Source organism: Exophiala xenobiotica, assembly GCF_000835505.1.
Source record: "Exophiala xenobiotica strain CBS 118157 unplaced genomic scaffold supercont1.2, whole genome shotgun sequence".
Taxonomy (NCBI): domain Eukaryota; kingdom Fungi; phylum Ascomycota; class Eurotiomycetes; order Chaetothyriales; family Herpotrichiellaceae; genus Exophiala; species Exophiala xenobiotica.
In genome coordinates this window covers 2688654-2704307 of record NW_013562493.1, presented here as the reverse complement: position 1 = coordinate 2704307, position 15654 = coordinate 2688654, and the positions used below count along the sequence as shown (strand labels likewise).

The window sequence follows — 15654 nt, the reverse complement described above, 5'->3', positions numbered from 1 at the left end:
TTTTCTGCAGCCCAAAAGGTTCCGCCGCGCGCTTCCGATTTGAACTCGACTGTGAAGTACGGCCAGCAACCGGCAGTACTTGGTTTCGCAAGTCGCCGCAATGTTTTGACGGCCTGTTTATTGTCTTCTTCGAGGGAAAAGCTCCTACGATCCAAGCAGTAGTGTTGACTGGGCTTGGGAGCTGCAAGGGGAGGAGCTGGAGGAACGTGTGGGAGCGAGGCTGGATCGAACGGGGTATTGCTGCCCATCATATTTTCTCCGAGTAATGACTTGCGTCAGCAAAAAGCTGCATCAACATGTATCCGGATTTGATGGTATCTTCATCCGCATCTTTGAGTGAGCGCATCATTTTGACCAGATCTTGTGCTTGAGATTCCTGCAGACCCGGAGAGTCTCTGGCCTGAGCGATAATTTGACGACCATAGCCTTGTACGGACCGAGAGACATGGTCCGGGTCTATCTCAATGTTGTTGTGGAATAGGTCGTTGCGATAAGTAGGAGACTGGACGCGTGAGGACGATCTCGACTCCTCCGAGAAGGAAAGGGACGCTGTGATTGCAGGGGAGGATGCACCTTCTCGATATGAGACAGGCGACCTATTTAGGCCGTAGGCAGATGATGAGGATTCCGAGTGCGGCGATCTTGTTCGCTCTGTGAGGCTGTCGGAGCGACATCGTGATGCGGAATGGGACGCTGGAAAGAGATCGTGGAGGGTGCGCTTCGTCCTGGATAGGGGTCCGTTGTGGGTATCATCATCCAAGAATCTTCTTTTGAGTGGCCGCTGGGGTCGTGGGCTCAAGACTTCTGTCGACTCTGTCAACATGATATGAGGATTGAGGTAGTGGTTCCAGCGCTGGAAGTAGGAGGGTCACCAGGGCCATGCCTTCTACGATCCTCACCTTGCTCCCACCAAGGATCCTCCAGAGTTTGTTCCATGGTTACCCTCTTCTGCGGATCGAGGCTGGTCATCCTTAATACCACCCTCTTAGCCTCAGAATCGAGATTCGGGAAAACCCTCTCATCCCACTGCTCAAAGCGTAAGGCCAGGGTCTTCCTCCTCTACCACCCTCGACAACGCTGCTAACAATTCACCCCCATACTGATCGTCGACGTGTGCAATAAGCTCAGGCGAGGCTGGCCCGAACATCGAGAGCAACTTATATAAAATCACTTGCTCTGGCTCCGTCCCGTCTTTCTTCAGTTGCTCGAAGTCAGGGTGTAGCGTTTCCACCCCTGTAATTGTGTAGAGACACTGGAACTAATGGTCAGTTAAGGCACTGTCACCCCAGCGAAGGTTACTCACAATGAGACCAAAGGAAAAGATTTTGCCCTTCTGGGCTACGCCACATGACGTTTCCAATTCTGTGGTTCAGAAGCCGTTCGCCCTTCAGCTTTAGAGCGCAGTCCAAGTCGCCCCAAGCCACTCGTTCTATTCTGAATCGTCCCTTCTCATCCAGGTTCCAGTCAATCATCGCGTTGTTAGGCTTTGTATCTAAAATGTTGAGTTAGTTCTGGTTAACGATGGTCCCCCTTTCATGTTCAGCAAATCGCACCTAGATGTATCCACTGTTTGGAGTGAAGATCTCTAAGTCCCAGTCCGAGTTCTCGTAGGATGAATTTTCTTGCTTTGATCGGAAGGTCCGGGTTGTTCCTCACCAAGGAAAGTAAATTGTCTTGGTAGTAGTCGTAAACAAGAACACATTCCTCCTCGTTGTCATCAAGATGCAACCGAAGGTAAGAACTGTTTCCAAACTCGTGCTTAAGCTCTTGAGAGAGTTCGAATATCGATCTGGAAATGGGTTTCGGGACGAGCACGGCTTTCAGAACTGAATTTCCACGTTTGAACAGATCAGACATAGGCCAAATCTCTCAAGGGAATGACGGATAAATCAGTGACTTACGTCGCGAAATGGACATTGAGTTCTGGCTTGGTAGGATGAGTCTGGAGGACCCTCCCTCGCACATACACCCGACCGGAACGACCCGTTAACGTTGAGTACATTCTCACAAATTGGAGTCTCACAGCGGAAATGAAGAGCATGACGGTCGCGACGGCTGGGTCCCAGGTGGTCATAAGTAATTACTATTGCAGGCTTATCTCCCTCGCGGTCAAGTTGTTGCGTCCCGGTCTTGGCATAAATTCTTTAACTAGAGCCCGCCCAGAGTGCTTACTTGAGTTAAAGCATTAGTTAAACACCTTAGTTAAGATTCCTATGCAACCCACGAGGGGGATGACTGGCGCCTGGGCTCACCTGGAGGTTCTGTGGTGGTGACGCCTACTTAGGTACTGTACGCCACCTGGCAAACGGTAAGGGAGGCTGTGTGTGGCTGTGGCCTCGAATCGTCTGCCGCCTTTTCGCTCCGCACCACGGAACAATGCTGGTTACAAGACCTCAACATCCCCTTTGCACAAATTGGACATGGCTGCTCTTTGCCAACATCCTTCCCCAGCCACAGAAATAGGGACAGTGACATCCAACGGTAACCTTCAACGCTGAGCCTCCTGCGAAGATGAAACCCAACCTCAAACGACGCCAAAGCTGCTACGATTGGTGCTTCAGGATGTTGACGAGGCTGGTGACTGTGCAGCCAATCGATGGGATGACCCCAACAAAGCCCCTTGGCAACTGGAACAACCTGCAACACTTGGACAAGGCTGCCAGTCTCAGCCTTGCACGCCTCGTTTGAGAATCAAGTCGTCACTCACTCGCTCGCTTGGCCATTGGATCTGATGTTGCATCGCGCGTGCTGTTAGTCAGATCCGTCATTGAGGGAAATCATTGTATCCATTCATCGACATTGCTTGGGCCATTTCCTTTTCCATCATGTGATGGACACGAGCCACGAAGGAGGGAGAGGAGCCTCCCAAGGTAAGGCATCATGCGTAAGTCCCTCCCTTCAAATATGAGCTGGTCCCCAAAGGAGACCTCTCTGCCAGACTACAATCTACAGCATCTTTCCTTCTCTGCATCATTTGAAGCCAATTCCGTTCATTTCCGTCTTGAGGACATTTGCACTCCTTCGAACTACCAACTGCTGGAACAGTCGGACCAAATCTACACAAAATGGCCAACAACTCTCTTTCAAGGTCCCTCGCCGTTGTATTCTTATTCTTGAACCGTAAGTGCTTGCCCTTCCTGCTCGTGTCGATTGACAGGCTGACATCTTTGCCTTGCAGTCGCATTGTTCGCTTTCGGTCAAGGCACACAATTCATCACAGGCACTTGTACATCGGATGCCGACTGCGCCTCTGGCTGCTGCGGCTTCAACTCAGGGAAATGTGCTGGACCTGTCGTTGCTCAAGAACGTGATGGTGGATGCGGCTTTGGCGACCCGACACCAAATGCGAACGCAGCCATGGCATTGACCGGCGGCGCGCCAGTGGCCACCTCGCCTGCTACTGCTGCTGCCCCTGCGACCACCGCCGCTGCCGGTGTTGTGAGTGGTGCGAATGGTGCTTCTGCAGCTGTCAACAGTAATCTTGCGGGTTCCGCCAACGTCGGCAATGGAGCCGGAAAGCAGTTCATCACTGGCCAATGCTTGAGCGATGCCGACTGCGCCTCTGGCTGCTGCGGATTCAACAGCGGACTGTGCGCTGGTGCAGTCATTGCGCAGACTCGTGATGGCGGATGTGGTTTCGGCGACACCTCTCCCAACTCCAACGCCGCTCAAGCCCTCACAGGAGGCGGCGCATCAGCGCCTGCTGCCACCGCTGCTGCAGGCGCAGGGACAGGCAACAGTGGCGCTGCTGAGGCTCCATCTGCGACCGAGTCTGCCTCCGCAGCGATTGACAGCAGCATCCCAGGAGCCGCCAACGTCGGAAATGGTGCTGGCGCGCAATTCATCACAGGACAATGCCTGAGTGACGCCGACTGTGCGTCTGGATGCTGCGGCTTCAACAGCGGCAAGTGTGCAGGTGCCATTATTGCTCAGACCCGAGATGGAGGTTGCGGTTTCGGCGACGCAACGCCTAATGATACTGCTGCCCAAGCTCTCACTAGAGGGGCGAGAAAGAGGACGGTCAGAGAGTATATGGCGTAATGTGAGAAAAGAATGCCACGCTGGTTGTGGGCATGACATGTACGAGTTATGAGCCATGCAACACTTTGCTTTCGATCATCGAGCTTTTGAGCGAGCATTGTATACTCGGAAGGCTTGGAAATGGACCCAGAGGAAGTAGGCAGAGACTCTCCGAGGCAGATATCGACCGCGCACAGTCCCTGCAGAGTCAAGCACATTGTCACGAGTGCTCAACCTCTGATTGATCGCCACGCGTTAGCGCTTGCAAGGCTGAATACAATGATAGTTGCAATGGATTCACCTACCTTCCTCCCCTACACCAGTGCTACTTTCATTGCCGGTTCGTCTTCAAAGAAGGCCTGATCCACCACGACGAATTTGCCCAATCTGTGAAATTTTCCATATTGATCTCGGCGGAGCATCAGTCCACGGTCTCTGATCAGGCGCATGCACCATAACAAATCCGTTTGCTCTTGCTTGACATCAAACAAGCCCATTCCTACGATATTGTCTGGGTGTCGGACGTCAGTCAGCGTCGCGAACTCTCCAACTCTGGCACCGGCGAACCTCCAAGGAGCGTCTTTTCCAGCTTGGTCCGGCACGGGTCTTGTGCCACAGTTCGCCAGTTTGGGAACGCCCAGCATTTCCAACTCACAATTCGGCATGAATGCTTTGTCGACCTCACAATTAGACCGAGGAGACCATCTTGGGGGATTGCCGTATAGGGGGCGCACACAGATATTCTCCTCGTCGAATCTTCTCTTGTCGTTCTCCTGCGTATGGAACGGCGAATGGGTGACACCTCCTTCCACTGATGCCCATGACCATGACGGCGCTCTGATGGCAGGCAAGCCCAGCCGTTCTGGCTTCTTCGTGTTCCGTTCCGCAGGCCTTCGTAGTGGAGTGAATCCCGCGCCCGGAAACATATCACCCCGGCCTTGCCACAGTAATCCGCGAACCAGATCGTCCTCCCACAACCCTGCGAGATACTGGCAACGAAGCGCCCTCTGTACCACTTTTGCCAGACCCATCAAAGCTGCAAACACGTCATGTGGCTCGAACATAGTCCGTGCCGTATATTGTCCAACAATCCGATACCATTGCAGCAGCATCTTCTCCCTCGCCATTTCTGGATCGTTGCATTTACTGGCAAATGTGGTCAGATCCATAAGATCTTCACCATCAACCTCGTGTATGCTGTGATTGACGACGATACCGGCCTCATGGTAGAGTCTTTCCTGGCATCGAATAAACAGTTGGTCTACCCCAAATATTAGGCTGCGTCGACTCAAGATATCTTCCTGGAAACACCACGCCCTCTCCTCTACCGGCCCTGTGTCGATATTTCTAGGCAAGCAAATGCACCAGTAACTCTTTTGCCCCGGGTGCATTTCATGAGTATATTCGAACCGCAAAGGCTCCATGGAAGGCGTGGAAGTGGTCCCAATGAATCCTCTGGAACTGTTGGCAGACCGTCCTGCCACCAAGGTCAAGTTCGCATTCAGATAGCATTCCGTCATTCTTGAGCTCTCGTTCTCCCAATCGGCTGCGTCGTCCTGGATGATGCAAAGAGCGTCGATCCAGACGAATTGGAATCCCAGTTCTCGGGCAATCTGGAGTGCCTCCTTGTGGCTCGTGGTCAGAGGACTCTCGTCAAAACCCTGCAGCATTGCAGTATAGGTTGCCTTTTTGAGCTTAACCTGATGTTTGACACCGTCGCCCCAACAGTAAGACAATGCCAGGTATTTGCCAAGGCGACCCTTGGTCTCAAGTATATACGGTGTCTGCTGTCCGGTATGCCCAAGATCGATTACACGGGTGGGCATTTCGCGATGTTCAACTGGTGCACAATCTTTGTGACAAGCATTGCATTCCAAAAGGCATTTTCTGATCCAGGATATAGCATGAGCAAGATCCGCCGGCAATGTGAAGTGTCTGCCCCGTATGAACTCCCCGGCAAGCGTGCCTGTGTATTCTCGTTAACTGCAAACCCTCCCGGCGATACATGCATCTTCGGGGTATTTGAGTGCTTCCTTGCTTACCTGGATCCGCAAAAACGCTCAGTTCGGCCTCGAGTTTCAATTGCAACGTGTAATCATCCGGGGCAGCATTGATCGGACCAGTGCTGATGGCCAGTCGACAGTTGGAGAACGTCCTTGAATCACAAAGTTCCTTGTCGTCGTTGTATCGCAATTCATCCAACCGCATGCTGACATGGACTTTTACGTCACTGTCTCGCAGAAGCTCATCAGGCAGGAGCCGTAGATGATTTTCGATCATCTCTTGTTCACACTGCTCTTGGAATGAAGCCCAACACATCTGACAAAATTGACAGCCATCCTCGGCAGACGCAATGAGCTCAGCGAGATCTTCTTTCAGCAGGATGTCGCCGTATCTGAGACCCTCGATACCAAATAGCATCCCGCAATCAAAGCACAAGGCCATCGTGTTAACGTGTCAGGGGGCAGATGGTAAGACGGACTTGGATTTGTAGTATGTAGCCGAGGGATATCTGGTTCAGCGGCCTGAAAGAAAGCCCTGAACTGAGGACATCTGGGTCTTTCAGTCTCACGTTGTTGAGCGATTCTGGGTACGGGCAACTTGTGACACAGCCGTCGTCGCCTCACGATTCTAGGTTTGAGCCGGTCTGAGCAATAGACCATCTCTAAGACTGGCGCTGGAACCCTTCTGGTTGCATGAAGACTCTAGGCGGTCTTAGAGATCCGTCACGTACACCATCCAGTTTGCTGTGGAAAAGGGCCATCATTCGTCTCAAGACAAGGATGCGCCGAGTCCGGGCACACTGGATTCAGCTTAGGTAAGGCAGGCCAGCCTATGGGCGCCGGAATAGCCTGCACCAGCCGTAGGTTGCCGAGGCCTAAGCAGCCGTTTTAGTTAAGCAGGCCACTGCAGGCGCAGCGAACATCGTTCTTTGCCGCCAAACTTCTCACTGCCACCAAAGATCAGCAACAATCAATGCCACGAATGCCTTTCCTGTGCCTTGGGTACATCCGAACACATACCTCGACAATCATAGACGCTTTGTGAACGATCTTAGCGAATCTGAACTCTCCAGCTGCGACGCGGCGTAGACCTGCAATGATCACTGGACAACCAATTCATGATTCTACCGGGTACACGCTTCCTGACGATGTGCAGGGCAATGGATTCCTCGTCAGCCAGAGCTATCGACCTCAACAACACCAGAACATTTGTACTGTCTCATTGCCATTCCACGACATCGACGAGTCGGCTGCCGTTGAGATGGTGTCCACTGCTTCGCTTCCAGCACCTCGATCCCTCACAACCTCACTTCTCCAGTAACCACCACTTTCTCTAACCCTTCGGCTGCCAATGCCTTCCTGACAGACTCTCTTCCTTCCAATGCCCTCGCAAGTCTGGTATAACACGGATACAGCCCTTGCATACCCATTTTCATCCCCATACCCCAGCGATAAAAGACATACAAGTACCCGTCGACAGCAGTAAAGCTTTCTCCGTTGCCCAGCGTGAACACACCTCCGGACTCGTTTCCAATCTTTCCCAACCATGCCTCAATCTGCTCGAAGCAGTCCTTTACAGTTTTGAGCCCCTTCTCCCTGATAGCAGGGTACAAGGTCTCATCATCCGAGAACCGCGCCGGTCTCAAAACCATTGCGAATGCTTGACCATGCAGTGTACCAGAAACCCAATTCATCCACTCCAAGACCCTCACCTGGTCGACGTCTGTCCTTCCCATCAAACTCTTCTCAGGCACGAGCTGAGATATTACCAGCATGACGGCGGGATTCTCAGTGATGGTTTGTCCATTGATGACTAGCACGGGAACCCGCTTCTTCGGGTTGATGTGCTCAAATTCGGATGGGAACCCTGACTTCACAGATAGTGCTGTGACTGTGAACGGCAAACTTGTTTCGTGGAGAAGTATGTGAGGTGCCAGAGAGCAGGCGCCCTGAGCATAGTAGAGGTGTACGTCCGCCATCTTTGGGCTCGAGAGGATTCTGACAGCGAAACCCGGTTGATTGGCAGATGTCTAGCAAGCAACACCCTTACCGGAGAGTACGGAGACCAGAGGTGCTTGATCTCAGACAAGGAGGTAGGGCACTCAATATATGGCGGGTGGTTAATAACACCAATTCGACCCAACGCACTTGGGATCGAAGGCTTGCTTTCGTAATACTCTCCTCGTGAGACGGCAAGGCTACCAGAAAGGGGCTAGCCTGACGTTGAGCAAGTACGGAGATCGCGTGGGTCGCAACTCTCCATCCCGTTGTGTCCTCTGTCCGCAATTGGCGTTGCCAATCGCTTATGCGTATGAAAGGATGCTGTAATGGGATCACTGCACTCAACAAGTCGATACTACCACGGATACTAAATGTTCATTCTGGCTCTGGATCCTCGAAATAGGAAGGGAGAGCTTGGCCTTCACACATCTAGCATATATCAGATCATGCTCCTACCTTCCAACCAAAGCTCCAACAAGTGTACGCACAGATTCATTGAAGCAAGGTAGATTTCAGATTTGACGGAAAGCCATGAGCATATTGCTCGTACTTGGGTACTGAAAATGAACGTACTTCAAAAAGTGCGATCCCAGTCGCTGTCGCGAGGAACACTCAGATCCTGATCCATCCCTTCTTGTTGTTGACAGGAACTCGTTTCCCAGTCAGGCTTATCTTCCTCGGATCCCCCAAATCTTGCCACTATGATCCAGCACTACTCGTCACAGCGAGTTTCGGATTCCGTCCCTGGTTCTCCTCGTCTGGGCCGTTTGGCGGGATTCGGAACCGGCACCTCATCTAGGGCGGGTTCGTCCGCCGAGGTCTCGGACTCTATGGCCGGAGCCAGACTTGTTGGAGTGGAGGGATCACTGTAGCCGGCCTCTCGTTTGCCGCTTCGATGAACTCGTCTCTTTTCTTCTCCGTCCAGACTCTCATATTTCGATAGGCCGTCAGTCCTTGGCGGCAATAGTCGGCGTTGCCCGTCAAGGCAAAAGCTCCAGCCTGATTCATGTGATACTCAGGGCGAGCTTCGGGACTGGCAGGAGCGGTAGGATAGGTGGTGTACATGTACAAATTCTGGCCGTCAAAAGTGGAGGTGATGGTGTACGCATTGTTATCCAAGACTGGTTCTGGCAGCCCATACGACTGAAGGTGCTGCAGGGCACGAGCACCTATTGCACCATCGTAACAAGCCTGACGTCTCACAACAGCCGGATTTTCATCAGGACCGAACAGGTCAGTGAAGTTGTTGGGCAAGATTGGGGCGCTGTCATTGCCGGAGGGTATGATGTATGGATTCAGATCATCCTGGACACGCTGGTTTGCCTGGTCTGGACGGGCTCCGTAATAGAAATCCGGCCGAGCATCGCCGATGGTGCCATCCGTAAGCGGGGCTAGCCTGCTGAACGTCCTCTTGCTCCCAGACAGCATGCCACTGTTGCCTTTCAGAATGGGAAACGCCTTCTCTATCACGCCAGCCTGATCTATCGCCTCGTAGGTTTGCTCCACATAGGCCTCGAAAGCAACATCAGAGAATCGAGAAGGTGAGAGAGACGCCCTGCGTCGCCTCATTACTTGCTGGATATCTCCCCAATTGTCTGGCCGCGGAGCAAGGCTGCCGTCAGGGCGACGAACACCGTTGGGATATATGCCATGCATGATAAGATGCTCTTTGAAGCCCGAATCATATGCGGACGTTCTTCCTGAGCCGCGAAAGGTGAGCTGGCTCGAATTTGAGAGGCCCCTGTAGGAAGTCTTCGTTGGTGGCATGGCCCGAGATGCCTCTGCAGGCTCGGAATACTGCATTGAAGTTATTAGCACTGATTCAGTGTATTAACTCAAGTCAGCATTACTCCTCTGAGATCGTGAAGATCTGGGCCGCCTCGCTTCGCAAAATGCTTCAGCTGAGCTGCACGTTCTTGCAAGACAATGCTTTGGCGAACAGCCGGATTCACCTCAGCAGCCCGTCTCGCCGCAGACCGCGTAACACGGCCAGCAGGTCTGCCAGTAGATCCGGTGACACGCTTGCTCGCAGGCCCAACAGATACGCGATACCGTCGATCGAACTCCCTGAGTGCCCAAGGCAAAAGGGGTACTGTGGTAAGATTGTCCCAAAACGTGATCTTTGCTTCCTCTGCCGATCGGAATCCTGCTCTCTTCCACTGAGGCACGGGAGGCGGGGTTGTGTCTTCAGGTGCACGTTTTCGCTTCCGATCCGCGAGCTGTCTGAGCCTGAAGAAGAGGCATCGCTGAGAGGCTGAAGAGGTATTATCGAAATTCATTGCGCATGAGACCAGGGCTGGGAGGTCAAGGGGGGTCGATAGTCAAGCCGTAACGTCGTACTGACATTTCCAGCTGTAACATTGCAGCAACGTGCTGTTGAATCATGGCGCAGTAGAGTGATTCGTGCGAGTTGCCGCCTCACTGACTAGTTGGCAGGTCGCAGGTTGCAGGAACGGGATGGGCGCAGTGGTTGCAGTGACTGCCTATTCCATCGCCGTGGATGGATTAGCGTTATTTCGTTGATGGTCGGCTCTCTGGGCCCTAAGGGTGCTTTGGTCTCCCAGCACCAACGACCCCTGCCAGCCCTCAGTTGAGGCGGACTATGTACCGAAAGAATGCGCATGATCAAGCATGAAGACTCTGGTGATTTGCCCGTATGAGCCACTTGGCGAGCAAGCACTCTAAGATCGAATCCTCGGATCTTCGCATTCATGAGACCTACCGTTTGAAGTACAGGATTGGTGGTGGTGGCTTCGGCGACGTTTATCTCGGTAAGCTGCCCGGGAGCTAAGCCTGGATCTTGACTCGTCATTCTTGTAGCTACTGATGTCAACACCAACGAAGGAGTAGCTGTGAAGCTCGAACATGAGTCCATCGACCCGTCACTCCTGCGTGAGGAAGTCGAGGTGTACAAGTCCTTGGCCGGAGGTGCTGGGATACCGACAGTCTACTGGTTCGGACGAGAATGCGAGTATCGCGCCATGGTGTTTGAGCTCCTCGGACCCAGTCTGGAAGACCTGTTCAACTACTGTGGACGCGACTTCTCTCTCAAGACTGTGTTGATGATTGCGGATCAGCTGATCAGCAGACTACGCTATATCCATTCGAAAGACGTAATCCATCGAGATATCAAACCCGAGAACTTCTTGATGGGGACACGGAGGAATGGGAACTGCATCTATGTCACGGACCTCGGCCTGGCCGAGGAATATCGTCCCACTCGAGCACCAACAATTGCACCCTCTGACCCTCATCTTCTCGGCACGGCGATGTTCGCCAGCATCGCCGGTCATATGGGAGTGGGTGGGGTTTCTGCTTTTTCTGTGGTTGCTTCGGGCTGATCATGGACCAGAGCAATCCCGGCGGGACGATCTGGAGAGCCTGGGATACATTCTGCCGTACTTTCTTCGGGGGAACCTCCCCTGGCAGAAGTCAAATGCAGAGACAAAGGAACAGAAATACAGGCTGATGATGGAGATGAAGAAAAGCATAAGCATTGATGAGCTCTGTGGCGAAGCTCCAAGAGAGTTTGGGATTTACATGCAGAGCATTCGAGCTCTACAATTCGGGGACAAGCCCTATTACTCTTATCTCCGGAAAGTCTTCAAGGCGCTTTTCGTCCAGCGAAGGTTCGAGTATGACCATGTGTTCGATTGGACCATCAAACGATACATGGAGCAAGAGGAGATACAGTCTGGTGAATGAGAATGACAGGCGTTTCAAGAAGTAGGGCAACGAGTGCCTGAAGGGGCCAATCATGCAAGGCACATTGCCTGTGGGAACAGTCTAGGTGCGGAACCTAATGACATTTGAGACGAAAGGTACTTTTCTCATCTTGGAAGACTGAAAGGTCCATAGGCTTTCGGCTGACGAGTTTGGCTCTTGCAATTTGAATGACTTGCGCAAACACATTTGCCATCGTCCATTCTGCAGCGTCCATTCGAGGAGCCGTCCATTCGAGGAGCCTGCACACTGAATCTTGACTGGTCAGACTGGTGTAACGGGATCAAGCCTAATGAGGTCCAGTGTCGAATAACCGTCGCAAAACCTTGCATCCTACAACAGGTACTCAACGATAACCGTATCGACATGGGCGGCTAGTTCAGTGTCCACGGACAGGTGACTGGCGTCTTGAAAGAGGCTATGGAGTAGTCACCAGGCTGGTCCTCCAAGTGTGGGAGCCAGTGTCTCGGCGAATTGGGGCAAGGAATGCTAAGGAGAGGATTCCAGTGTCAGCAAATCTTCGAGTCGGTGAACGATGACTTCGTGTCCATGACCAATGGGCAGCTTTCATAGCTCCTGCATCATCGCAAGCATGCGAGCATGGATGAAGATGACAGCGGCAAGAAGGACGTGACTGATGCTTATTTTAGCAAATTGTACGGGTATCTTGATGCATGATTGCCACGGCCAGTTCAGGCTGTGTTGATACGACTCCAGACTTACTGACGTCCTTGTTGATTTGCAGAATTTCTGCTTTACGACGTTGGCAACTGGGGTTCAAGTAACCCCAGGTGAGTCTGCTTACTATGCACCCGAATGGCGTTGCTCCAAATCCTGGAGTATTGGAAGTCTGGGCTTCACGAGACCAAGGGGGATTTCATGCCACGTCACCACCTCTTTCTACGCGCTCTCCACGAATGCGAGGACATAGATCACAAAGCGAGGAAGCAAGGAGCTGGTGCCCTGGGAAATTCGCAGCGTCGGATGGTTGTTGAGTGCGGCAGGGCATTGCTTGCGAAGGCAGGAATAGTAGCATGTGATGATGGCAAGGTAATACTGGAACTGCTGTCATTGGCAGCAAGTTGGATGTCGTCAGGCTGGGAAACTGCTGGTGACTGCGAGAGTGCGTTGTTGTGTTGTATCTTCTCGTCGTGCAGACCCATCTTTGATGATCCCGTTTGATGGACATATGCGGCCCTTGGACGTGAAGGAAAAGCCACAAACGCACGAATGTTGTTTGGTCAAGTCCTCCCTGGTATTCATGACCACGCATGACCAAGGTGGTTTTTGTGGCAAATTCCTCACGAGAAAAGCACCTTATCTGACTGGTTGCATTCATCTCTGAGATCCATGACTCGACATGACGCAAGGGATAAGGAGATGAAGGGAAGCAACCACATACGAATCACATACGGGGTCGGGGATTCAGCTTCAGCTTCCCCCAATGTATTCCAGGTCTGCATGTCGAGAATCGTGTGCGGAGTCTCGGTAATGTCCGAACATTATTTGGAAGACTCAAGAGACCAGACCAACGAAACAAATCGTGAGGCCGACATGTAAAATGCAGGCGCCGGCTCAGCTTTCCCTCACCTCTACTAGGCCTGATTGTCGCGAAAATCGAGGAGAATCCGGGCATTTGGAAGAGACCAATGGAAGATCGACTGAAGCACCATGCCTACTGAGGCTGATCGTCGAGATGAAGCAGCATGTGCCCGTACAGAGGGTCGAAGGCTCGAGGGCAGCCTTTCCCCACGGCCGGCACTTGGAAGCAGACCAATGGAAAGCAGAATGAAGCGACATACAGGGGGCCCGATCAAGCCTCACCAGCCTTTCCCCATGTTGGCCAAGTCTTGAATGGTTGTCTCGAACATCGGTGGGACCCTTCACTCCGAACTTCGGGTGTAACCAGCCTCGTATCGTACTTTCTACTTCCCCTACCTTGCCATAGTGGCGCTTTTGGGGGGTCCAGTGATTATGCGGGCGTGCATGGTGGTGAATTATGGTGAATTATGGTGGTTGCAAAGCTGAACAGCATTCCTGTAACGGCTTTCGCATATTAAACCAGAAAGCTTTTGCTCTTCGAGTGTCCGGTATTCTATCGTCTTCACACCACTTCTACCTGTAAGAAGCCATCCCATTTTGTCTTTTCTGGCGCTCTGAAAAGAGCGTGAATCCCTTTCCATCCCCAAAAAGTACTTCTCTTCTTGTCAAGCGCTTCAGGCACCAAGCAATGCACGACAAAGAGTTTTTCAAGGGCAGAGACATGCCAGACATAGACATCAGCATCAACTTCGGCCAAATGACCCTCACAGAGCGTGACTCCAACGCCACCTCAAGTGGGCGTGCATTTCGGATCATTCCTTCCCCCTACAGCGACGACGACGAATACTGGAATAATCACGGTGGCTCAACCACCGAGAACAATCAAGTCGCAGCCTACAGGAGAATCACCGAGAACCATCTCGACTCGGACATCGTTCAGTGGGCCAGCAACGGTGGTCTGCTACCCGCGCCACCCATTCATGACTCCTGGTCTGTTGAATCTTCCCAACTGGGTGATGTTTACCTACTAACGTGTCATTCCAGGGTCGGGGAATTCTCCATTGTACGGGTTCAGCTTTTGAACGATCGAGTTGGGCTCGAACTCGACCAGCTTCTACTGCACCATGTTTTCATACCCAGCCTCATACGACTGAACGACGGTTCATGGGAGGTGATGGTCCGAACCAAGAACATGGACCATGTCCACCACCTCATAAAGAGTGTACACACAAGTTTCATGATACAGGAGGAATACAACCCCATCGACCCTCTGGCTCGTGATCTGGAGTTGTTCGGACGGAGCCGCGCAGAAGCGCTCGCGGTAGTCTGGTTCCAGGAGAGAGTCAGTGTAGCGCAGAACAGTCCGCACCAGATTCCACAAGACTACTATACGTATCTGTACATGGAAAAGCGAGAGGAAATGTTGCGACGTCTTTCGATGGGCAGCGTGGTTTATGTGGCGGCAGATGGTCGGCGGATCATGGCACTCCTTTGAGACAGCCGTGCGGTTGACTACCAGGTAGATGCCATAGTTGCTGTGCACGATAGCAGCAGGGGCAGCGGCCAACAGCCGCTGCCCTACGAGGGTCTCTTACAAAATTGTCAATCCATCATCTTGTCACGGGTCTTCTTGCAGTGATAATAGTTCGTTGTCGGCGTATCAGCTCAAGATCGGCCGTACGAGCAATGTCCAGCTCACAAGCTGGGTATTACGATGAGACTCTCTGGCTTTGATAGACAGAGAGGCGAGGTCATGTGTGTGGGATCGCCTGCGAATCTGATCGGAAGTCCGGCTTGGAGCGTGCGATCATTCATTTCTTGTGGCCACACGATCTCGCTAGGGAATCCCCGGCCGATCATCCGATCAGGAGGTTAGATGTACGCTGGGCCAAGGTGCTTGCAGTCACCATGCAGAGGTTGGCGAATCAAATGTGAAATAGCAAGCTCCGAACGCTACCACACTGATTTCGTGGACGGTGACCAATCATGGCGCAAAAGAAACGTACAGTGAGGAGTCGCAGAAAGTCTTACCTCTTCGCTCCTAGTCTTGCCCTATGTCCACCGATCTCGAGAGCAAGACGAGGCTATTATAGTCCGGCGTAGATCGAACTCTCAACGGCACCTATCAAAGAGTCTGGGAAAATCTCCTAACTTTTGGCGAGCCACCCCGCAATTTGATAGAAGTGAAGTATCTGGCGGGTGTGTCGAACGGTCTGGTGTTTGGTACCAAAAATTGCCACATTTCATACGAGGTATTCATGATTTCCCAGTCGCAGTGGCCAAGCTCTTTATTCGGGCCGCAAGGCCAATACACGTCCTTGAAGCCAGAACGTGGTGCATCATGCACGCGCGGACGTCCTCCTCG

At 52.4% G+C, this 15654-nt stretch overlaps 7 protein-coding genes across 7 annotated transcripts; 3 read left to right on the top strand and 4 right to left on the bottom strand.

Moving 5' to 3' along the window:
* Positions 1–980: 980 nt before the first annotated feature.
* PV05_03209 (uncharacterized protein) lies at positions 981–2002 on the bottom strand (the record flags this gene model as incomplete). The annotated part of the gene is made up of 4 exons (XM_013463840.1): positions 981–1233; positions 1304–1492; positions 1554–1789; positions 1902–2002. The coding sequence occupies 4 exons, from the start codon at positions 2000–2002 to the stop codon at positions 1031–1033; spliced, it is 729 nt and encodes a 242-aa protein (XP_013319294.1). The 3' UTR covers positions 981–1030.
* A 943-nt stretch (positions 2003–2945) lies between these two features.
* On the top strand, positions 2946–4316 carry PV05_03208 (uncharacterized protein). The gene is made up of 2 exons (XM_013463839.1): positions 2946–3120; positions 3179–4316. The coding sequence occupies exons 1-2, from the start codon at positions 3066–3068 to the stop codon at positions 4039–4041; spliced, it is 918 nt and encodes a 305-aa protein (XP_013319293.1). The 5' UTR covers positions 2946–3065; the 3' UTR covers positions 4042–4316.
* PV05_03207 (uncharacterized protein) lies at positions 4170–6465 on the bottom strand (the record flags this gene model as incomplete). Its single annotated transcript, XM_013463838.1, has 3 exons — positions 4170–4257; positions 4326–5986; positions 6063–6465. The coding sequence occupies 2 exons, from the start codon at positions 6463–6465 to the stop codon at positions 4335–4337; spliced, it is 2055 nt and encodes a 684-aa protein (XP_013319292.1). The 3' UTR covers positions 4170–4257; positions 4326–4334.
* A 694-nt stretch (positions 6466–7159) lies between these two features.
* On the bottom strand, positions 7160–8104 carry PV05_03206 (uncharacterized protein). The gene has a single exon (XM_013463837.1). The coding sequence runs from the start codon at positions 8000–8002 to the stop codon at positions 7322–7324; it is 681 nt and encodes a 226-aa protein (XP_013319291.1). The 5' UTR covers positions 8003–8104; the 3' UTR covers positions 7160–7321.
* Positions 8105–8529: 425 nt separating this feature from the next.
* On the bottom strand, positions 8530–10350 carry PV05_03205 (uncharacterized protein). The gene is made up of 2 exons (XM_013463836.1): positions 9875–10350; positions 8530–9821 (listed from the first exon to the last, which is right to left on the bottom strand). Exons 1-2 carry the CDS (start codon positions 10301–10303, stop codon positions 8853–8855), a joined length of 1398 nt encoding a protein of 465 aa, XP_013319290.1. The 5' UTR covers positions 10304–10350; the 3' UTR covers positions 8530–8852.
* Positions 10351–10680: 330 nt separating this feature from the next.
* PV05_03204 (uncharacterized protein) lies at positions 10681–11729 on the top strand (the record flags this gene model as incomplete). The annotated part of the gene is made up of 3 exons (XM_013463835.1): positions 10681–10795; positions 10845–11327; positions 11377–11729. The coding sequence occupies 3 exons, from the start codon at positions 10681–10683 to the stop codon at positions 11727–11729; spliced, it is 951 nt and encodes a 316-aa protein (XP_013319289.1).
* Positions 11730–13977: 2248 nt separating this feature from the next.
* On the top strand, positions 13978–14784 carry PV05_03203 (uncharacterized protein; the record flags this gene model as incomplete). Its single annotated transcript, XM_013463834.1, has 2 exons — positions 13978–14279; positions 14334–14784. The coding sequence occupies 2 exons, from the start codon at positions 13978–13980 to the stop codon at positions 14782–14784; spliced, it is 753 nt and encodes a 250-aa protein (XP_013319288.1).
* Between the last annotated feature and the right edge of the window lie 870 nt (positions 14785–15654).

What these genes read in the sequence shown, in the direction of transcription:
- PV05_03205 (XM_013463836.1), bottom strand. Translation starts at nt 10,303, where the DNA reads ATGAATTTCGATAATACCTCTTCAGCCTCTCAGCGATGCCTCTTCTTC. An exon ending in ATCTTCACGATCTCAGAGGA is followed by an intron (nt 9,822 to 9,874) that starts GTAATGCTGACT and finishes ACTTCAATGCAG; the next exon opens with TATTCCGAGCCTGCAGAGGC.
- PV05_03206 (XM_013463837.1), bottom strand. Translation starts at nt 8,002, where the DNA reads ATGGCGGACGTACACCTCTACTATGCTCAGGGCGCCTGCTCTCTGGCA.
- PV05_03208 (XM_013463839.1), top strand. Translation starts at nt 3,066, where the DNA reads ATGGCCAACAACTCTCTTTCAAGGTCCCTCGCCGTTGTATTCTTATTC. An exon ending in TGTATTCTTATTCTTGAACC is followed by an intron (nt 3,121 to 3,178) that starts GTAAGTGCTTGC and finishes TTTGCCTTGCAG; the next exon opens with TCGCATTGTTCGCTTTCGGT.